The sequence below is a fragment of the Giraffa tippelskirchi genome, chromosome 3 (genome assembly GCF_054371585.1).
Source record: "Giraffa tippelskirchi isolate mGirTip1 chromosome 3, T2T-mGirTip1v1.2.pri, whole genome shotgun sequence".
Lineage (NCBI taxonomy): Eukaryota > Metazoa > Chordata > Mammalia > Artiodactyla > Giraffidae > Giraffa > Giraffa tippelskirchi.
The window spans coordinates 97137382-97154323 of NC_137277.1; the positions used below are offsets into that span (position 1 = coordinate 97137382).

Consider the following 16942-nt stretch of genomic DNA (forward strand, 5'->3'; position numbering starts at 1 on the left):
TATTCTGGTGCTGAAGAGAACAATTCTCCATACCTCATTCTACTGCAAATATCTCAAGGATTCCTATAACTTCAACTAAGTAACCATCAAACTAGAACTCATTATTTTTCTTAGTCCACTCAATTTCCAATAATTCATAACTACAATGACTTGTAGACAGACTGTTTTCACTGTTAACAATCTATTTTCAATAGACCCTTCTTTTTTTTGCAAAGAAAAAAGCATGGTGGTAAGTGAAAGCTACTACAGATCATTGCTCAAAATGTTTACCTTCATAATTTAGTAATGATAATTACCATTACAGAAAGTATATCTCTGAAGTTAAAAAGGAAGAAAACAAGGTTACTGTTCAGGACACTTCTCCCATGAGACAAGCAATTATCATTATTATTTACTTCCCAAACCTTTTTCTTAAAATAATTAAAAAAGTCTAAGAAATGCTTCTCTTGCTTGAACAACAATGTGAATACACTCAACACTACTGAACTATACACTTAAAAATGACTAAGGTGGTAAACTTCACGTTATGTGTATTTTACCACAATTTAAAAAAATGTTTTTATAGATTAGGAATTGAAAAACTGTAATATATACAATTACATAGCTCCCAAAGGCTTGTTTTCAGTTGCAAAGACTCTGGTACCACTGCCTGTTTCAATCCTCCTCAACTTTTTTGAACAGTTTTCAAACAATGAACACAGTTCAAAAGATTCCATACACTAATGTGCCACCCACCCACAAGGAGTTCAATTCATATTCTCTGTTATCCTTTTTTGAAAATGATTCAGAATCTTGGTCTTGGACTACAGAGAAATTTTGTTACCTATTCTTGCTAACAGCCTCCTCTTTTCCTCTGCCCATGATTGAAAACCGTAGCAGTAAGCGTAAGAGACAACATGGGATGAATGGCAGCCACAACATAAATCCTACAGAAAATAGAAACTAAAACTTGGTTTGACATAATTACACACAATCAAGTTGAAACTGAATAGTAATATTCATGCTTAGAAAGCTGTTAGAAAACAAAAGGATATATAGTAGCAACAGCTGATCAGCTAAAGCATGAGTATATGGCTGGCTCTTGAACACCACCAGTTTGAACTGCACAAGTCCACTTATCCATGGATATTTTCATGAGTAAATACTGCAGTACTATACGATCTGTTGTTGGTCGAATCCTTGGATGTGGAATTGCTGATATGGTGGAACCGCAGATACACAGGAACCTTGGATACAGAAGGTTAACTTTACATACAGATTTTAAACTGAGCAGAGGGCTGTCATGCCTAACCTCCATGTTGTTCAAGGACCAACTGTAGTTAGAATAGTGTTTTACATCAAGAGGCTATGTATTCTTTTTTTTTTTTTTACCATTTCCTGACAGATAATTGGTATGCTTTTAAAAAATATGCAGTCTTTGTCTGCTATAGGTTGTTGTTTAGTCGCTAAGTTGTGTCTGACTCTTTATGACTCCATGGACTGTAGCCCGCCAGGATCCTCTGTCCATGGGATTTCCTAGGCAAGAATACTGGAGTGAGTTACCATTTCCTACTCCAAGGAATTTTCCCAACCCAGGGATAGAATCAGTATTTCCTGCATTGGCAGAAGATTCTTTACCAGTGAGCTACCAGGGAAGGGCATGCCCCTAAATTATGCCAATAATCACTTGTTCTAGATTAGCAGATGTTTAAGTTAAGATACTCAAATATCCAAACACTGACAGAATACCTGCATTTTTCTGTAAGTAACATTTATGAGCGTTTTGAAGTTTCCTCCAGTTCACAGATGTATATTGCTAAACTGCATTATCTAAGGTAATAGTCTTGCTTGAAAGCAATCAAACAGTATTTCAAATAATCATTTACAAAAGTGAATAGCTCTCCCAAAGATTACATAATACACTACTATTCACATATTAACAGTAAGCCATTCGTTAGCTGAGTAAAACAGTGGCTGTGGTTATATGGTTTATATGCCCCAGAAGCCAGCCCTGTTCTTATATGTGTCCACAGGCTATGTACATACCTAGACTATTACTGATTTTCACTTCATATTCAGTAAGTAAAAGTATGCTGAGCTTGCATATTTTCTCAGCCACTCATTTTGAAACTCCCCTATAGGATTTGGCTAGAGTAGAATGTCAGCTTGGTTACTACCTCTAAAGCAAGAAATTTCCTGGGAAAATTGGGAAGCTGATGACAACAAAGTGAAACTGATGCTTTTTTGGTTGAGTTTCACTCAATGTTTCTTTCAGGGCATGAAAGCTTGCCCATGTAGAAGCAACACCCTTTCCTTTATAAATTGGAGTAGAGGAGAGAAAAAACAGTAAAGCACTTTATTAGTACCCTCAGTCTACCTACAGCATTTTCCCTGAAAAATAAAAAAAGGTGGAGGATAAAAATGACCAGGATTAGTACAGCAGTTCTTCATTCTCTACATTATTGGTGCTTCACACCCCTTCAATTATAAGGATTTACTCTAAGGAGGTTTTGTTTGCTTTTTAAAGTTCTGGATCTTTCTGCTGAATATTACTGCTGCCTTAAGAACAACGTACAGTTGACCTTGAACAACATGGGTTTTAACTGCATGGATATACTTACAGGTGAATTTTCTCCCCCACTAAATACATACTACAGTACTACACTATCTGCAGTTGATTGTACCTAAAGATGCACAACCTCGGAAACAGAGGGCTGACTATAAATTGCATGCAGATTTTCAACTGTTGGGAGCTGTGGCACCCCTAACCTCCAAGTATTATTCAAGGGTCCACTGTACTTTCAGATGGTTTCATGAATTAATTCTTTCAGACTTTCAAACAGAGAGCTCTTAAACTAATTTAGGTTTCACTGGTGGCTCAGCAAGTTGAGCTGAGTCTGCCATTGCAAGAGATGCTGAGTTTAATCCCTGAGTTAGGAAGATCCCCTAGAGAAGGAAATGGCAACTCACTCCAGTATTCTTGCCTGGGAAATCCCATGGACAGAGGAGCCTGGTGGGCTACAATACATGGGGTTGCCAAGAGTTAGACACAACTTAGCAACTAAACAACAAGCTATTTAAACTACCTCAAAGCAGAGAAAAGAAAGAACTAGTCTAAATTCTTTTTAGAAAATCAGCATAGTCTTGACATTAAACTCTGGCAAAGATAACATAGGAAAAAAGATAACTACAGATGTAACTCAATTACTGATTTTAAATAAAATTGTTACCAAAAAGAAACCTATATGCTTAAGTTTAACACAATGATAAAGTGTAAGTTTGGTTCAAAAAGTAGAAATCAAAGATACAAATGAACTTATTTACAAAACAGAAGTAGAGCGCAGATGTAGAAAACAAACTTACAGTTAACAAGAGATAAAGGGGAGAGGGATAAATTGGAAGACTGGGGCTGACATATACACACTATATAAAATAACTCATGAACCTGCTGTACAGCACAGAGAAATCTATTAAATACTCCATAATCAGTATGCAGGTCAAGAAGCAACAGTTAGAACTGTACATGGAACAACAGATTGGTTCCAAATCAGGAAAGGAGTACGTCAAGGCTGTATATTGTCATTGTCACCCTGCTTATTTAACTTATATGCAGAGAACATCATGCGAAATGCCAGGCTGGATGAAGCACAAGCTGGAATCAAGACTGCCAGGAGAAATATCAATAACCTCAGATACGCAGATGACACCACTCTTATGGCAGAAAGCAAAGAACTAAAGAGCCTCTTGATGAAAGTGAAAGAGGAGAGTGAAAAAGTTGGCTTAAAACTCAACATTCAGGAAACTAAGATCATGGCATCCAGTCCCATCATTTCATGGCAAATAGATGGGGAAACAATGGAAACAGTGACAGACTTTATTTTGGGGGGCTCCAAAATCACTGCAAATGGTAACTGCAGCCATGAAATTAAAAGATGCTTGCTCCTTGGAGGAAAACCTATGACCAACCTAGAGAGCATATTAAAAAGCAGAGACATTACTTTGCCAGCAAAGGTCTGTCTAGTCATAGAGTCCAAAGGACTCTCAAGAGTCCTCCTTGGACTGCAAGGAGATCCACTCAGTCAATTCTAAAGGAAATCAGTCCTGAATATTCTTTGGAAGGTCTGATGCTGAAGCTGAAATGCCAATACTTTGGCCACCTGATGCGAAGAACTGACTCACTGGAGAAGACCTTGATGCTGGGAAAGACTGAAGGCAGGAGGAGAAGGGGACGACAGAGGATGAGATGGTTGGATGACATTCCCGACTTGCTGGACATGAGTTTGAGCAAGCTCTGGGAGTTGGTGATGGACAGGGAAGCCTGGTATGCTGCAGTCCATGGGGTCACAAAGTGTCAGACACAACTGAACAATTGAACTGACTAATGGCCTATATGCGAAAACAAACAAGCAAACAAAAAAAGTGGATATATGTACATATACTTTGCTGTACACCTGAAATTAACACATCATAAATCAATTATACTCCAATAAAAATTAACAACAACAACAACAAAGGTAGAAATCTACTAAAACAATTTACCATTCTAAAAGGTCAAGGAAGAAAACCACATGATCGGCCATATTAGACGCCAAAATGCCATATATGACGAAACTCAACTTCCACTCCTGATAAGAATGTTTAGTTAAGTAGCAATGAAAATACATCAACAAGAAATATATACACCAAATGAACGCTCAACATCTACTATTCAAAACTGCTCTCAAAGTGCTAGTCAATGCAAAAGAAAAAACAAAATAAAAAAACCCTAACTTTAGACACAATCCAAAATCCATTCCCTGCAAAAATCTCAGTAGCTAGAAATATTAAAGACACTTCTTTGATAAATAAAATTATCTGAAATTATAAAATTCATATTCAATGATTACACAATAAAAACAATTACAAATGAATAAATATGATAAGGATGGCCAGAATCACTGTTATTATATATCATTGTTTTGGAGAAGCTAGAAATTTATAAACCAAAGAAAGAAATAAGTATAAAGAAGGAGGTAAGATTATATTCAGAAGACTATTTTCCTAGAAAATTCAAGAGACAATTTACTTTGGCCACCTCATGCGAAGGGTTGACTCATTGGAAAAGACCCTAATGCTGGGTAGGATTGGGGGCGGGAGGAGAAGGGGACGACAGAGGATGAGATGGTTGGATGGCATCACCGACTCGATGGACATGGGTTTGGGTAGACTCCAGGAGTTGATGATGGACAGGGAGGCCTGGCGTGCTGCAATTCATGGGGTCGCAAAGAGTCGGACACGACTGAGCAACTGAACTGAACTGAATTCTAGAAAGTTGGCCAGATATATAAATCATCTACATGTCAATCACAAAATATTAGTGGATAGTTAAAACCCCCCAAGGGCTTCCCTGGTGACTCAGTGGTAAAGAATCTACCTTCAATGCAGAATCGGGTTCAATCCCTGGGTTAAAAAGATCTCTCCTCTGGAGAAGGAAATGGCAACCGGTTTCAGCTTTCTTGCCTGGGAAATCCCAGGGACAGAGGAGCCTGGTGGGTTACTACAGTCCATGGGGTCACAAAGAGTTGGACATGACTGAGCAACTATACAACAACAACAAAACTCCCCAAAGAAACCTTTCTTAATGAAACATAAATAGTTTACTTTAAATTTTACCTGAGAGAGAACACAATCACCAAGGATATTTGAAGAGGGACTTGCTTTATGAATGACCACAAAGTGCCTAATCAAAGAGAGATTGGTAATTGTATAGGAAGAAGCAAACAGAACAAAGGAACACAAGAATCCAGAAAAGACTCATGTATGTCTGGAAATTTACTACATTAAGGTAGTATTTCTAGTCAGTTGGGAATGAATTGATTTCAGCAAAAATGGCTAAGTCCCTACCTTATACAATGTTCAAAAATAATTTTCATACGTTTTAATGAGTAAAGCATAACAAAACTGTAAGAAGATTTAATGAACAATGTAGGAAAATATTTTAATAATTTTTGAGTGAGGAGCATCTTCTTAAGCGATACAAAACCTGGGCATTTTAACCCAAAGACTGGTAGTTCTTGAAAATATTCGCCATATAATTCACAAAGGGTTAATATATCTGTATCCTAATGAAATATAGATTAAATAATTGTGAAGAACAAGGGCAAAATATATAGACAGGCCATATTAAGAGATGTTTAACTACATTTGGAACATTCAGGCAAAGAAATCCCATGCTGACATTAAGGTAAAGCAGAGCTATATATGGTTAAGATTTCCACTATATATATTCTATCTGAAAAACCAAATAATAGGACTGTATGCACATACAATCTTATTTTCATAAGAAAGCGAAATAACATATTTCTGTACACATAAGAGAGATGTGCAAGGCGTTGGAGTACCTGTGGCTGGGGAAAGGGCCGTGAAGGAGTTTCATTTTCTGCTTTAAAACACGACGGTTACCACTTTAGGGTTCTCTTCTCCGCAATGAGAGGAACAAAAAATTTTTTCAGCAGACTACAGAGCTCGCTTCTCTGCTCCCCCTCTTTGAAATGTGTATTCCGTCGTGGTAGGGAGACAGATCACGCTATTTTGCTTCACTTTCGTGTCACTTCACTTCCTTTACTACCATTTCTCTCAAGATACAACTTGTCAAAAGAATCTGTGAGACACATGACACTTTACATAGCAAAGGCTGCTCTACCTCTCCTTGTTACAGCATAGTAAGAGACACAGAGACTCTTTGGTTTGAGTCTCTTCCCCCTCCTTGCTTCACTTCGTGACGAGCACAGCTTGTTACACGTGTAACTCGTCACTAGTCAGTTTACACCGCGCTAGGGATTCCGCCTAACACCCGGTTCCCACTGGGGGCAGGCTTTGCTTCTGCTCTTTCCGCCTCAGCCGTTCAGTTTCTCCTTGACCCTCGGGGAGGTTACCCAACTTCTCATTGACAAGGCTATGATGACACTCCACAGGAAAGCTGAGAGAGAAACTGCAATAACCTTGGGGAAAAAACAACAGAAAGAACCTAGGAAGTTTCTGAAAGAGTAACAAAGATAGCACCAACTTCTGGAAGGCAGCCCCCAGTCCTCAAGGGAGGCTGGGACCTCCAGGTGGGGTCCACTGCTCACCCTGACATCACAGGCCTGCCTCCCCGGTTGGCCGGCCAAGAAGTCAAGTCACAGAGAGCTGCCGACGCGGAGTCGGGCAGGATCCCTCCCCTGCAGCCGTGGCAGCGGGGGCCGTAGTTGCTGCGCAGACGCCGTGGGCCCGGAAAGAACCTCCCGGTCCGCTCCGGGACTGGGACCCAGGTGATTTCTCTCGCACAAAGTCCCTCCCCACCATGGGAACTGGTTGTCTCTGCAGCTCCTCGGCTTCTCTCCCCGCGGCGCCCATACGGCCAGCGTATCCCTCTCGCTCACACACACAAGTTCTCCGTCGCCGTGCCCGACTCATTCGAACACAGTAACTCGCTAGCGAAGTTTCTTACTCACAGCTCAGGGCTTCCGCACCGGTCTCTCGAGCCTCAGGTCGCCCGGCGCCCGGCCGAGTGACTCCAACCGGAAGTTGTTTTCCGTTCCAGTTCAGAGGGCAGCGCCTGCGCCCGGATCCCTTAACCCTTCACCCTCCACCCGTCCAAGCCAGACCGTGCCCCTCCCGCCACTCCCCTCCACCTCACCCAAGCCCCGCCCAGCCCTGCCTCGCCCAGCACAGCCCTGCCCCGCCCAGCGCAGCCCTGCCCGGACTCCAGGGGGAAAACCATAGGCCCGGAAAGGCACGCGAAGTCGAGTTTAAAGGTCAGTTGAGGGTATCTTGTTAAAGATACAAATTCACCCTTAGAGACTCCCCGAGTTAAGAGCGCAGCTAAGTCGCTTCAGTCTTGTCCAACTCTTTGAGACTTAGTGGATGGTAGCCCATCAGGCTTCTCAGTCCATGGGATTCTCCAGGCAAAAATACTGGAGTGGGTTGCCATGCCCTTCTCCAAGAGTTAAGAGCAACTGAGATGAATTCCAGGAATCCTCATTTTCAGCAGATATTCATGTGAATGTGAATAAGCTTATTAATGTTATTAAGCTCCACATGCTGAGAAAAACCACACACACACACACACACACACACACACCCATCTGGGTTTTCCCCAACTAGCAACACCTATCATTAAAAGTACTTGCTAAAGTTGAATGATTGCTACATGCAAGTAGACCTCTGTTAAAAAAATTCCCCCTAACTTAGGATTCTCCGTTATTCCATTTCCTATCCATGCTTGAATATTTTCCAAGATGAAAATTTTAGACAGATACCTCAAGAAAAGTTTTAGCTCGGTTATCTACCATCTCAGGCAAGTTGCTTAATCTAATGAATCTTGATTTTCTAAAACCTGACAGCAAAGGACAATGATAACCTACTTCACTGGATGGATGGTTGCAGGATCAACTGATAATGTAAGCCAAAAAGAAAAAGAAAAATGGTAAAATTCAAAATGCTCTGCAAATGAAAGGGGCTGTCTGGAGTCAGTCATGTCATCCTGGCTCCTTCCCACCATCAAGCTCATTCCTAGGATTCCTTTTAGGAAAAGAGTAGTCAAATCCACAGCATATACACATATGGACTCTCCCTGAGAACACTGAAGGTTGGGACTCTCCACATTGACTGAAGTATAACTGTATTTGGCTGAATGCATGTAACACTTTCAGAAGCTTCCACGGCGATGACCTACTATTTATTTAATTAAAACAATATTTTAAAAAACTCTCACTCTTTTTGCATGTATCTGACAAGAGTTGGTGGTGTTTGAAAAAGACTTTATCACCAAGCACAAGCATATTAAGGGTGTTGAAAAAAGCGATTTCAAAGCCAAGATTAAAATGACCATGAATACTATATATTGTTGTCAGCCAGAGCCTGCTCTAGAACATAGCTTTATATCCACAGACTTGATGAAATTCCCAAATTTGAGAACATGCCTGTCCTAGTGATCTTGGACAAGCCATGCTTGGACAGGTCTTCAGTCCATCCAAGATTCTTTCTTCATCCTGAACGTTTCAAGCCTAGCTCTGCAGTCTTGAGCTCCTTTTTTTCTAGTTGAACTGCTGCATATAACTTAGAAGCTGCTATACCTCCAGAGGAGTCCAGGATCTTGCTCCTCCTAGGATAGTAACTTTTCTCTGTTACAGCATAAGGATCAAGTTCTGATTGCCTCAATTTCTCCCTACACTTCTGAATCATGGATGTTTATACTTCTTTCCTTAGGCACAGTACATCCAAGGATTTAAAAACTTGCCAAATTACAGTGTATTCTACTGGATTATCTTGAATATTTGGCTTATTTTTTAAGTCAAAGCCAAAACATAATTTTAAAAACATTGTCTTTTTAAAAAACAGAAACTTTTTAGTATAGCATTGTGACCAGTTGAACAGTTTTCTTGCAATAAGTAATTGAGTTAATCATGACAGTACAGTACCTTTTTAAAAAAGAGTTTTTGAGTGATTTTAAGTTCATAGCAAATTTGCAAGGAACATATAGAGATTTTCCATACACTCCCTACTCTGAAACATGCATAAGACTCTTCATCATCATCACTTCCCACCAGAGTGATACATTTGTCACAACTGATGAAACTACATTGACATATCATTATCATCCGAAGTCCATAGTTTACATTAGGGTTCACTCTTGGTATTATACATTCTATGAATGTGGACAGAGGCATAATGACGTATATCTATCATTATAGTATTATACTATACTGGAGGATACAAGTATACTCTATATACTCTGACATGTATCCATAATTGTAGTACCATACTATACTAGAATAATTTCATTATCCTAAAAATCCTCTATTCTCCACTTATTCATTTCTTCCTCTCCCTAATCTCTGACAACCACTGATCTTTTTACTGTCTTCATAGTTGCGCCTTTTCCAGAATGTCATATGTTGGAACCACACATTATGTAGCCTTTTCAGATTGGTTTCTTTCACTTAGTAATATGCATTTGAATTTCCTCCATGTCTTTTCATGGCTTGAAAAATCATTTCTTTTTACTGCTGAGTAATACTCCATTGTCTGGATGTACCACAGTTTATCCATTCCTACTGAAAGACATCTTGGTTGCTTCCAACTTTTGGCAATTATGAATAAAGCTACTATAAACATTAGTGTGCAGGTCTTTGCATGTGTTTTCAGCTACTTTCACATTCCTAAATATCAAGGAGTGTGATTGTTGGGTTGTAGAGCAGGAGCATGTTTAATTTTGTAACAAGCTGCCAAAGTGTATTCCAAAGTGGTTATACCATTTTGTATCCACATCAACAATGAAAGAGAATTATTTTTGCTTCACATCCTCATCAGCATTTAGTGTTGTCAGTGTTCTGGATTTCAGCCATTTTAAAAGGATTGCAGTGGTATCTCATTGTGTTTTAATTTTCATTTCCCTGATGATATATAATGTGGAGCATCTTTTCACATGGTGATTTTAATCTGTATATCTTTTTTGTAAACTATCTGTTAAAGTTCTTGACCCATTTTAAAACTAGATTGTTTGTTCTCTTATTGTTGAATTTTAAGAATTCTCTGTATATATTGTATAACAAAATAAGTCCTTTATCAGATGTATCTTTTGAAAATATTTCTACCATTCTGTGGCTTGTCTTTTAATTCTCTTTACAGTGTCTTTTGCAGAGCAAAAAAATTTAATTTTAATGAAGTCTAACTTATCCAGCATTGCTTTTGAGCAAATTGAAGGAGCTACTTTGACTATTTCTAATTTAAATAGTAGAATTTAATAATACACTCAGAATCTAAAACTGAATTCATGAGCATTTTGAAATATGAAAGTGCTAAACATTTTAAATAAAGAAAGAAAAAATTAAACATATCCATTTCTTAACTATATATTTTTATCTCTTTCCACTCCCATAATGTTGTAGTCATGAAGAGAAGTGGCTGCATACTTCTCCAATGGGTGAAATATGCATAAATGCTGGGCTAAATGGATGAGTTTTGTGCTAAAATGGTGTCAAACATTTTCCTTTTTTATAATGATTTTTTAAAATTTTATTTTTGGCTATGCTTGGCCTTCGTTGCTGCGTGGGCTTTTCTCTAGTTGTGGAGAGTGGGGGCTACTCTCTAGTTGTGGTGCATGGCTTTTCATCATGGTGGCTTCTCTTGTTGCAGAGCCCGGGCTCTAGGCCACATGGTCTTCAGTAGTTGTCACTCCTGGGCTCTAGAGCACAGGCTCAATAGTTGTGGCACATAGGCTTAGTTACTCTGCAGCATGTGGGGTCTTCCCAGACCAGGGATGGAATCTGTGTCCCCTGCATTGGCAGGTGGATTCTTTACTAACAAGCCACCAGGGAAGCCCGATGATAAACTCATTAAATACAATATGTTGTATTAAGGTTAGGAATTTGAGGAATAACCCTTTTAAAATGATGCGATTTCACTCTCGTTTTCCTTATATTATTATGTACCTAAGGTTAGCAAGCAAGTATTGGAGGGTAGGATGAAATGAAAATGAAAACTGCAGGCTTATTAAAACCATTTCAGAACCTATTTTCAAAACTGCTAAATATTTTATTGAGAGTTCTGACTATAAATCCAGAAACAAGGAAAGCTACCAGTATAAATACTACTACAACTTGGAATGTCAGGTATGCATCAGTGAGCTCAGTCAAATCTTTGATGTGAAATATCACTATTAATAGAATCTCATTGACTTCTGATTTAGGATGACATCTGGACTAGCTGTGTTTGTCTCAGACTCTCTGAATTAAATGCCTTATGAAAAATCAGAAAAATATGAGAACTCCTAACAGCATCAAAAGGCAGGATTGATGACCAGACCCACTGCACATGGCTGAGAAGCTATACCGAGTACAGGACCCTCAATTGAAATAGGCATTCACTTGCCAAGCTTTGCTACCTTGGGACTTAGGCTTCCAGAGTAGATATAACCATGTTGACAGGGTTTGACAAGAATTTGACAAGATTTTTCACCATTTTCAAGAACCATAGGGCCGAAATGGACATGAAGCTTTGTAGATTGAAGGTGAGCAAACTTGTGACTTTAAGGATAGTAAGCAAGCTGCCTGCCTCATGGCACCTACTAGTGAAATGGACAGTAGTAACTCCACTACTACGTGTTAACTCCAAGTCCTATTTTTTTTTTTTTTTTACATTTTGTTGCCCCATCATTTCCCCATTAGTACTTCTTTTTATTATCTATTGATAGTTTGGAGCTCTGGTTTGGAGAATACCAACATGATTCCAATAGGTGTAGACACATGTGATATTCTGTATCTAAGGTTATGTGAAGCAAATATTGGAAGGGCCTGGGCAGACAGACCTGTGTGTTTGACCCTCTGAGAGTTTAATTTTTCATACATGGTGCCAGTCAAGGAAAAGACGAATGATTTTTTTTCTAATTAACCAGGAATTATCTTCTTCATATTAAAATAACTAGGCAATAAGGGTGAGGGATCTCGCCTCAGGCCAGTACTCATAGTGAGAACATTGATAAAGGTTAGCTTTAGATTCAAAAGTTAGATATGAGCTATGCATATCTTTATGTCTCCCAGCTCAAGACCTATGCTGAGGAGCTAGTAGAAATCAGGCAGATAATGAGAAGAACCAAATAAAATCCACACATCTGGTTATAAGGGCTACAAAAAACTTGGAATGAGTTTAATACAAGATAAACTTATATTAATAAGTGTAATACAAGATAAAGCATCCTTTTGAAAAGATTGTGCTGCATAAAGGAAAAATAAAGTCCCCCCAAATTTTGGGAAAGTGAACACTTTAGAAAATGGTTTGCCATAACCGTAAGTAAATGGAAAGAATCGGATTTGTATTCTCTGTGATACACAACTTGAAATCTAAGACATGATATTAGACTAAGATAAGAAGGGAGAAATAACAAAGATGGGTAAGATAAGGCTGTAAGGACACAGAACATGCAGTGTCAAAATCTGAATATTTATTTGAACATAAGAAAAGGAATCCATACTACAGAATGTTAAATCAATGATTAGAGGAAAGATAATGAAGTGAAAAAGAGAAAGTGTCAGTTGCTCAGTCACGTCTGACTCTTTCTGATCCCATGGACAGAAGTCAGTCTTCTCTGTCCCTGGAATTCTCCAGGCAAGAATGCTGGAGTGGGTAGCCATTCCTTTCTCCAGGGGATCTTCCCAACCCAAGGATTGAACCTGGGTCTACCCACATTGCAGGAGGATTCTTTACCATCTGAGCTACCAGGGAAAGGATAAATGGATGGAAACAATTAAATGGAAATAATAATAATGGAGAGAGAGTGCTCCATCTTCTGAAAAAGAAATCTGAGGAAATGGAATAGAAATAGCAGCTAAAGATATATCAGAATATATCTGAAGTGATACTTTGATATAAGGCAATCAGAGATGAAAAACCTCAATGTGTTTTGAAACGTACCAATAAAAAGAGAGCAAACATTTTGATCTATCCGGAGAAAAAATTTACCATTCAATGATGTATCAATTCATTCATTAATTCAGGAGCTATTTTGTGAGTGCTTGTTATATGCTAAAAGTTAGGGTCACAAAGACTACAAAGACACAGTTCTACCTAAAAAAGAATTCAGTGTCTTTTGTGGAGTATATGCATGTAAGAAACAGGCAATTGCTACACAAAGTGGTATTATAACATTACAATGGGGTAAGAACAGGGCACTCAAAAAACATTAGAGAGAAGGGGTGAGGGAAAGCTTTCTCAGTCTCAGGTATGGAAACAATTCAATAAAAATCTAGAGAATAAACTTCTTTGGTGGTCCAATGTCTAAGATTCCCCACTTCCAAAGAAAGAGGCCCAGGTTCAATTCTTGGTCAGGGAACTAGATCCCACATTCCACAACTAAGATCCCACATGCTGCAACTAAGACAGTGCAGCTAAAAGAAAAAAAGAATTCAGAAAAAAGAAACTACTTTCAAAGGAAGAAAAAGAAAAATAGACTTATCTTCAACATTAAACTTCAGAAGCTGAATAGAATAACATATACTATAGCCTGAAATAGATTTGACTTACAAAGTTTATACCCACACAAATTATCATTTGCATAGGAAAGGAAAACTAAGACATTCTTAGATACCTCATAGTTCAGAAATATATCACCTCTGTACCAAAATAATTGAATATACACTTTAGTAAGTCAGGAAGGAAATCAAAGTACAAAAACTAAGAAAGATGAAATTCTGATATAAAAGAAATACCTATAAATATTTGAAATAATTTAAATATTGGATGAGGCAAAAACTTGTCGCAAATATGAGAATATTAAAAGTGATCTTTAAGACATACAGTCCAAGTATAAATAAATAATTTCATAATAATGTGTTCTAAACTTCCTGATTATATCAACAAAATCTCAAGTGGTTGGAAAAGAGGTGGCAGGAAGAAGAAAGTTCTAATTTCCTCATTTTCTTATTTTCTATTTGTGAAAACAAGGAAATGATAGGTTCTCATTCTAACAATGACATTGTAATTGAACATATACTATTTTATGTTTTTTTTTAAAACATGAAGGTAAATAATTACAAATAGAATTGAAAATTATGTGTTTATTTTTTCATGTTTATTTATTTTTTTTGCCACATCTCATGGCTCATGGGTTCTTAGTTCCTTACCAGGAATTGAACCCAGACCCTCAGCAGTGAAAGCACAGAATTCTAACCACTGGCCCACCAGGTAATTCCTTATTTTTTCATGTTCCTCAATAGAGGAACAAAGAAAGGAAAACATTGATCAGATAACAAAGATGTAAAACTCTCATTCCAGTGGTTTATCAATCATCCAATAAGGAACTCTTGTGAGCATTCCTCTACAACATTTAAAAAAATTTTTTTGGCTGCACCACATGGCATGTGGAATCTTAGTTCCCCAACCAGGGATCAGACCCATGCCCCCTGCAGTCAAAGCTCAGAGTCTTAACCACTGGACTGGCAGGAAAGTCTGTTTTGGTTTTTTTTGCAAGCATATACTCTGTCCTTGGGCTTCCCTTGTGGCCCAGCTGGTAAAGAATCCGCCTGCAATGCGGGAGACCTGAGTTCAATCCCTGGGTTGGGAAGATCTCCTGGAGAAGGGAATGGCTGCCCACTCCAGTATTCTGGCCTGGAGAATTCCATAGACTGTATAGTCCATGGGGTCACAAAGAGTCAGACACATCTGATGACCTTCACTTTCACTCTGTCCTCATTGTCACCCTCTGTCCTCACCTTCACACTGTTTCTATTGACAGTCTTTGTTCAGACCATCATCAAATTCATATTTACCATGTTTGTCTTCTAACTTTTCTCCTAACTTTCTCTCTTGGCAAATTCTAATTTTTTTCTTTTTTTAAAAATATTCTTTTTAAAATTTTTAATTGGAGGATAATTGCTTTACAATATTGTGTTAGTTTCTGCCATATATCAACATGAATCAGCCATAGGTATACATATGTTCCTCCCTCTTGAACCTCCCTTGCACCTCCCACCCCATCCCACCCCTCTAGGTTGTCACAGAGCACTCAGTTTGAGTTCCCTGAGTCTTGACAACAAATTCTCACTGGCTCTCTATTTTACATATGGTAATAGATATGTTTCAATGTTACTCTTTCAATTCATCCCTGTCTCCCCTTCCCTGAGTATCCACAAGTCTGTTCTCTATGTCTGTGTCGCCATTGCTGCTCTGCAAATAGGTTCATCAGTATCATCTTTCTAGACTTCAAATATATGTGTAAATATATTTGTTTTTCTCTTTCTTTCATCTGTGAAGTAAGATACAGACTTACTTTGCTCTGTATAATAAGCTCTAGATTCTTCCACCTCTTTAGAACAGATTCAAATGCATTCCTTTTTATGGCTGAGTAATATTCCACTGCATATATGTAGTGGAATATTATATATGTAACTTCTTTATCCATTCATCTTTTGATGGAGATTTAGGTTGTTTCCATGTCCTAGCTATTGTAAAAAAAAAAAAAAGTGCTGCAGTGAACATTGGAGTATGTGTATTTTTTTCAATTATGGTTTCTTCAGGGTATATGCCCAGTAATGGTATTGTTGAGTCATATGGTAGTTTATTCCTAGGTTTTAAGGATTCTCCATACTGTGTAAATTTGATTATGTTCCTAGCACCTAAAGTCACTTCCTATTAACCTTAGGATAAAACCCAAACTCTAAACATAGTATGAGGTTTCTTCTTACTTCTCTATAGACTCATATCCTGCCTCCTCTTCTGGCTTTTTTCAATACCTCAGATGCTCCCTGTTTCGTTCTTTTCAGACAGAATAGTTCTGTCCTGTTTGCTAGTGTGTTTTCTTCATCGCAGAGCATGTTTCCTTCACATTTTGCTTGGTCTGTTAAGGCCTCAGCTGAATGGTCTGAGTCAAAGCAAGGCCCCCACTTCACTTCTTTTCCAGGTTAGAACTATGGGCTCATATTTCACCCTATCCGTTTCCCTTTATGATATGCATCACACTTTAAATTCTAAGACACATATTTAGATGTTTTTGAAGTTAGAATGGCTATTACAACTGACATTAAAGAAACTTGCAATACCAGTCTGAGGCCTAGATGGCTATTGCCCTCACAAAGGCAAACTCAAGCTGATATAGGCTAATGCTAACAGACTATAAATGAGAGTTCTCATTAAAATTGCCTCATTCATCTGTTGGTATTGCCATTCACTAACCACATGACTTTATCAACCCTGAGCTTCAGTTTCTTCTCCTGTCAAGTATAAATTATAATATTACTGGCCTCAAATGTTGTGTCTATATGTGTGTATGTACAGTGAGATAATATATGAACAGCACCTGAATTATAGGAGGAACTCAGTAAATATTAGCTAATACAGTTGATAGTTGAACAACCAGAAGGTTGGGATACCAACCCCGCTAAGGAGTTGAAAATACACATGTAACTTTACAATCAGTCCCTCCATATCCATGGTTCTGTAGCTGCAGATT

The 16942-nt window shown here is 38.3% G+C and overlaps 1 protein-coding gene and 1 long non-coding RNA gene across 28 annotated transcripts in view; one reads left to right on the top strand and one right to left on the bottom strand.

The window, feature by feature from the left end:
• The window catches only part of TANK (TRAF family member associated NFKB activator), a 94412-nt gene that overhangs the window by 69339 nt on the left and 8131 nt on the right, over positions 1-16942 (bottom strand). For 7 of the 27 annotated variants that reach the window (XR_014079948.1, XR_014079947.1, XM_081581631.1 and 4 more), the window contains exon 1: positions 7452-7515. The exons of 3 other annotated variants lie outside the window; for them this stretch is intronic. Coding sequence is in view for 7 of the 24 variants with exons in the window: in XM_081581620.1 (XP_081437746.1) it covers positions 6360-6394 (35 nt within the window). In the remaining 17 variants the exon portion in view is untranslated. Of the gene's footprint in view, positions 1-1034; positions 1227-5392; positions 5491-6359; positions 7516-16942 lie in introns of those variants that run through there. 17 more of the 27 variants (XR_014079945.1, XM_081581619.1, XM_081581625.1 and 14 more) reach the window with 7 other exon arrangements.
• On the top strand, positions 7181-8423 carry LOC145542577 (uncharacterized). Its single transcript, XR_014079950.1, has 2 exons — positions 7181-7754; positions 8343-8423. It is a non-coding gene; the product is annotated as an uncharacterized LOC145542577 (long non-coding RNA).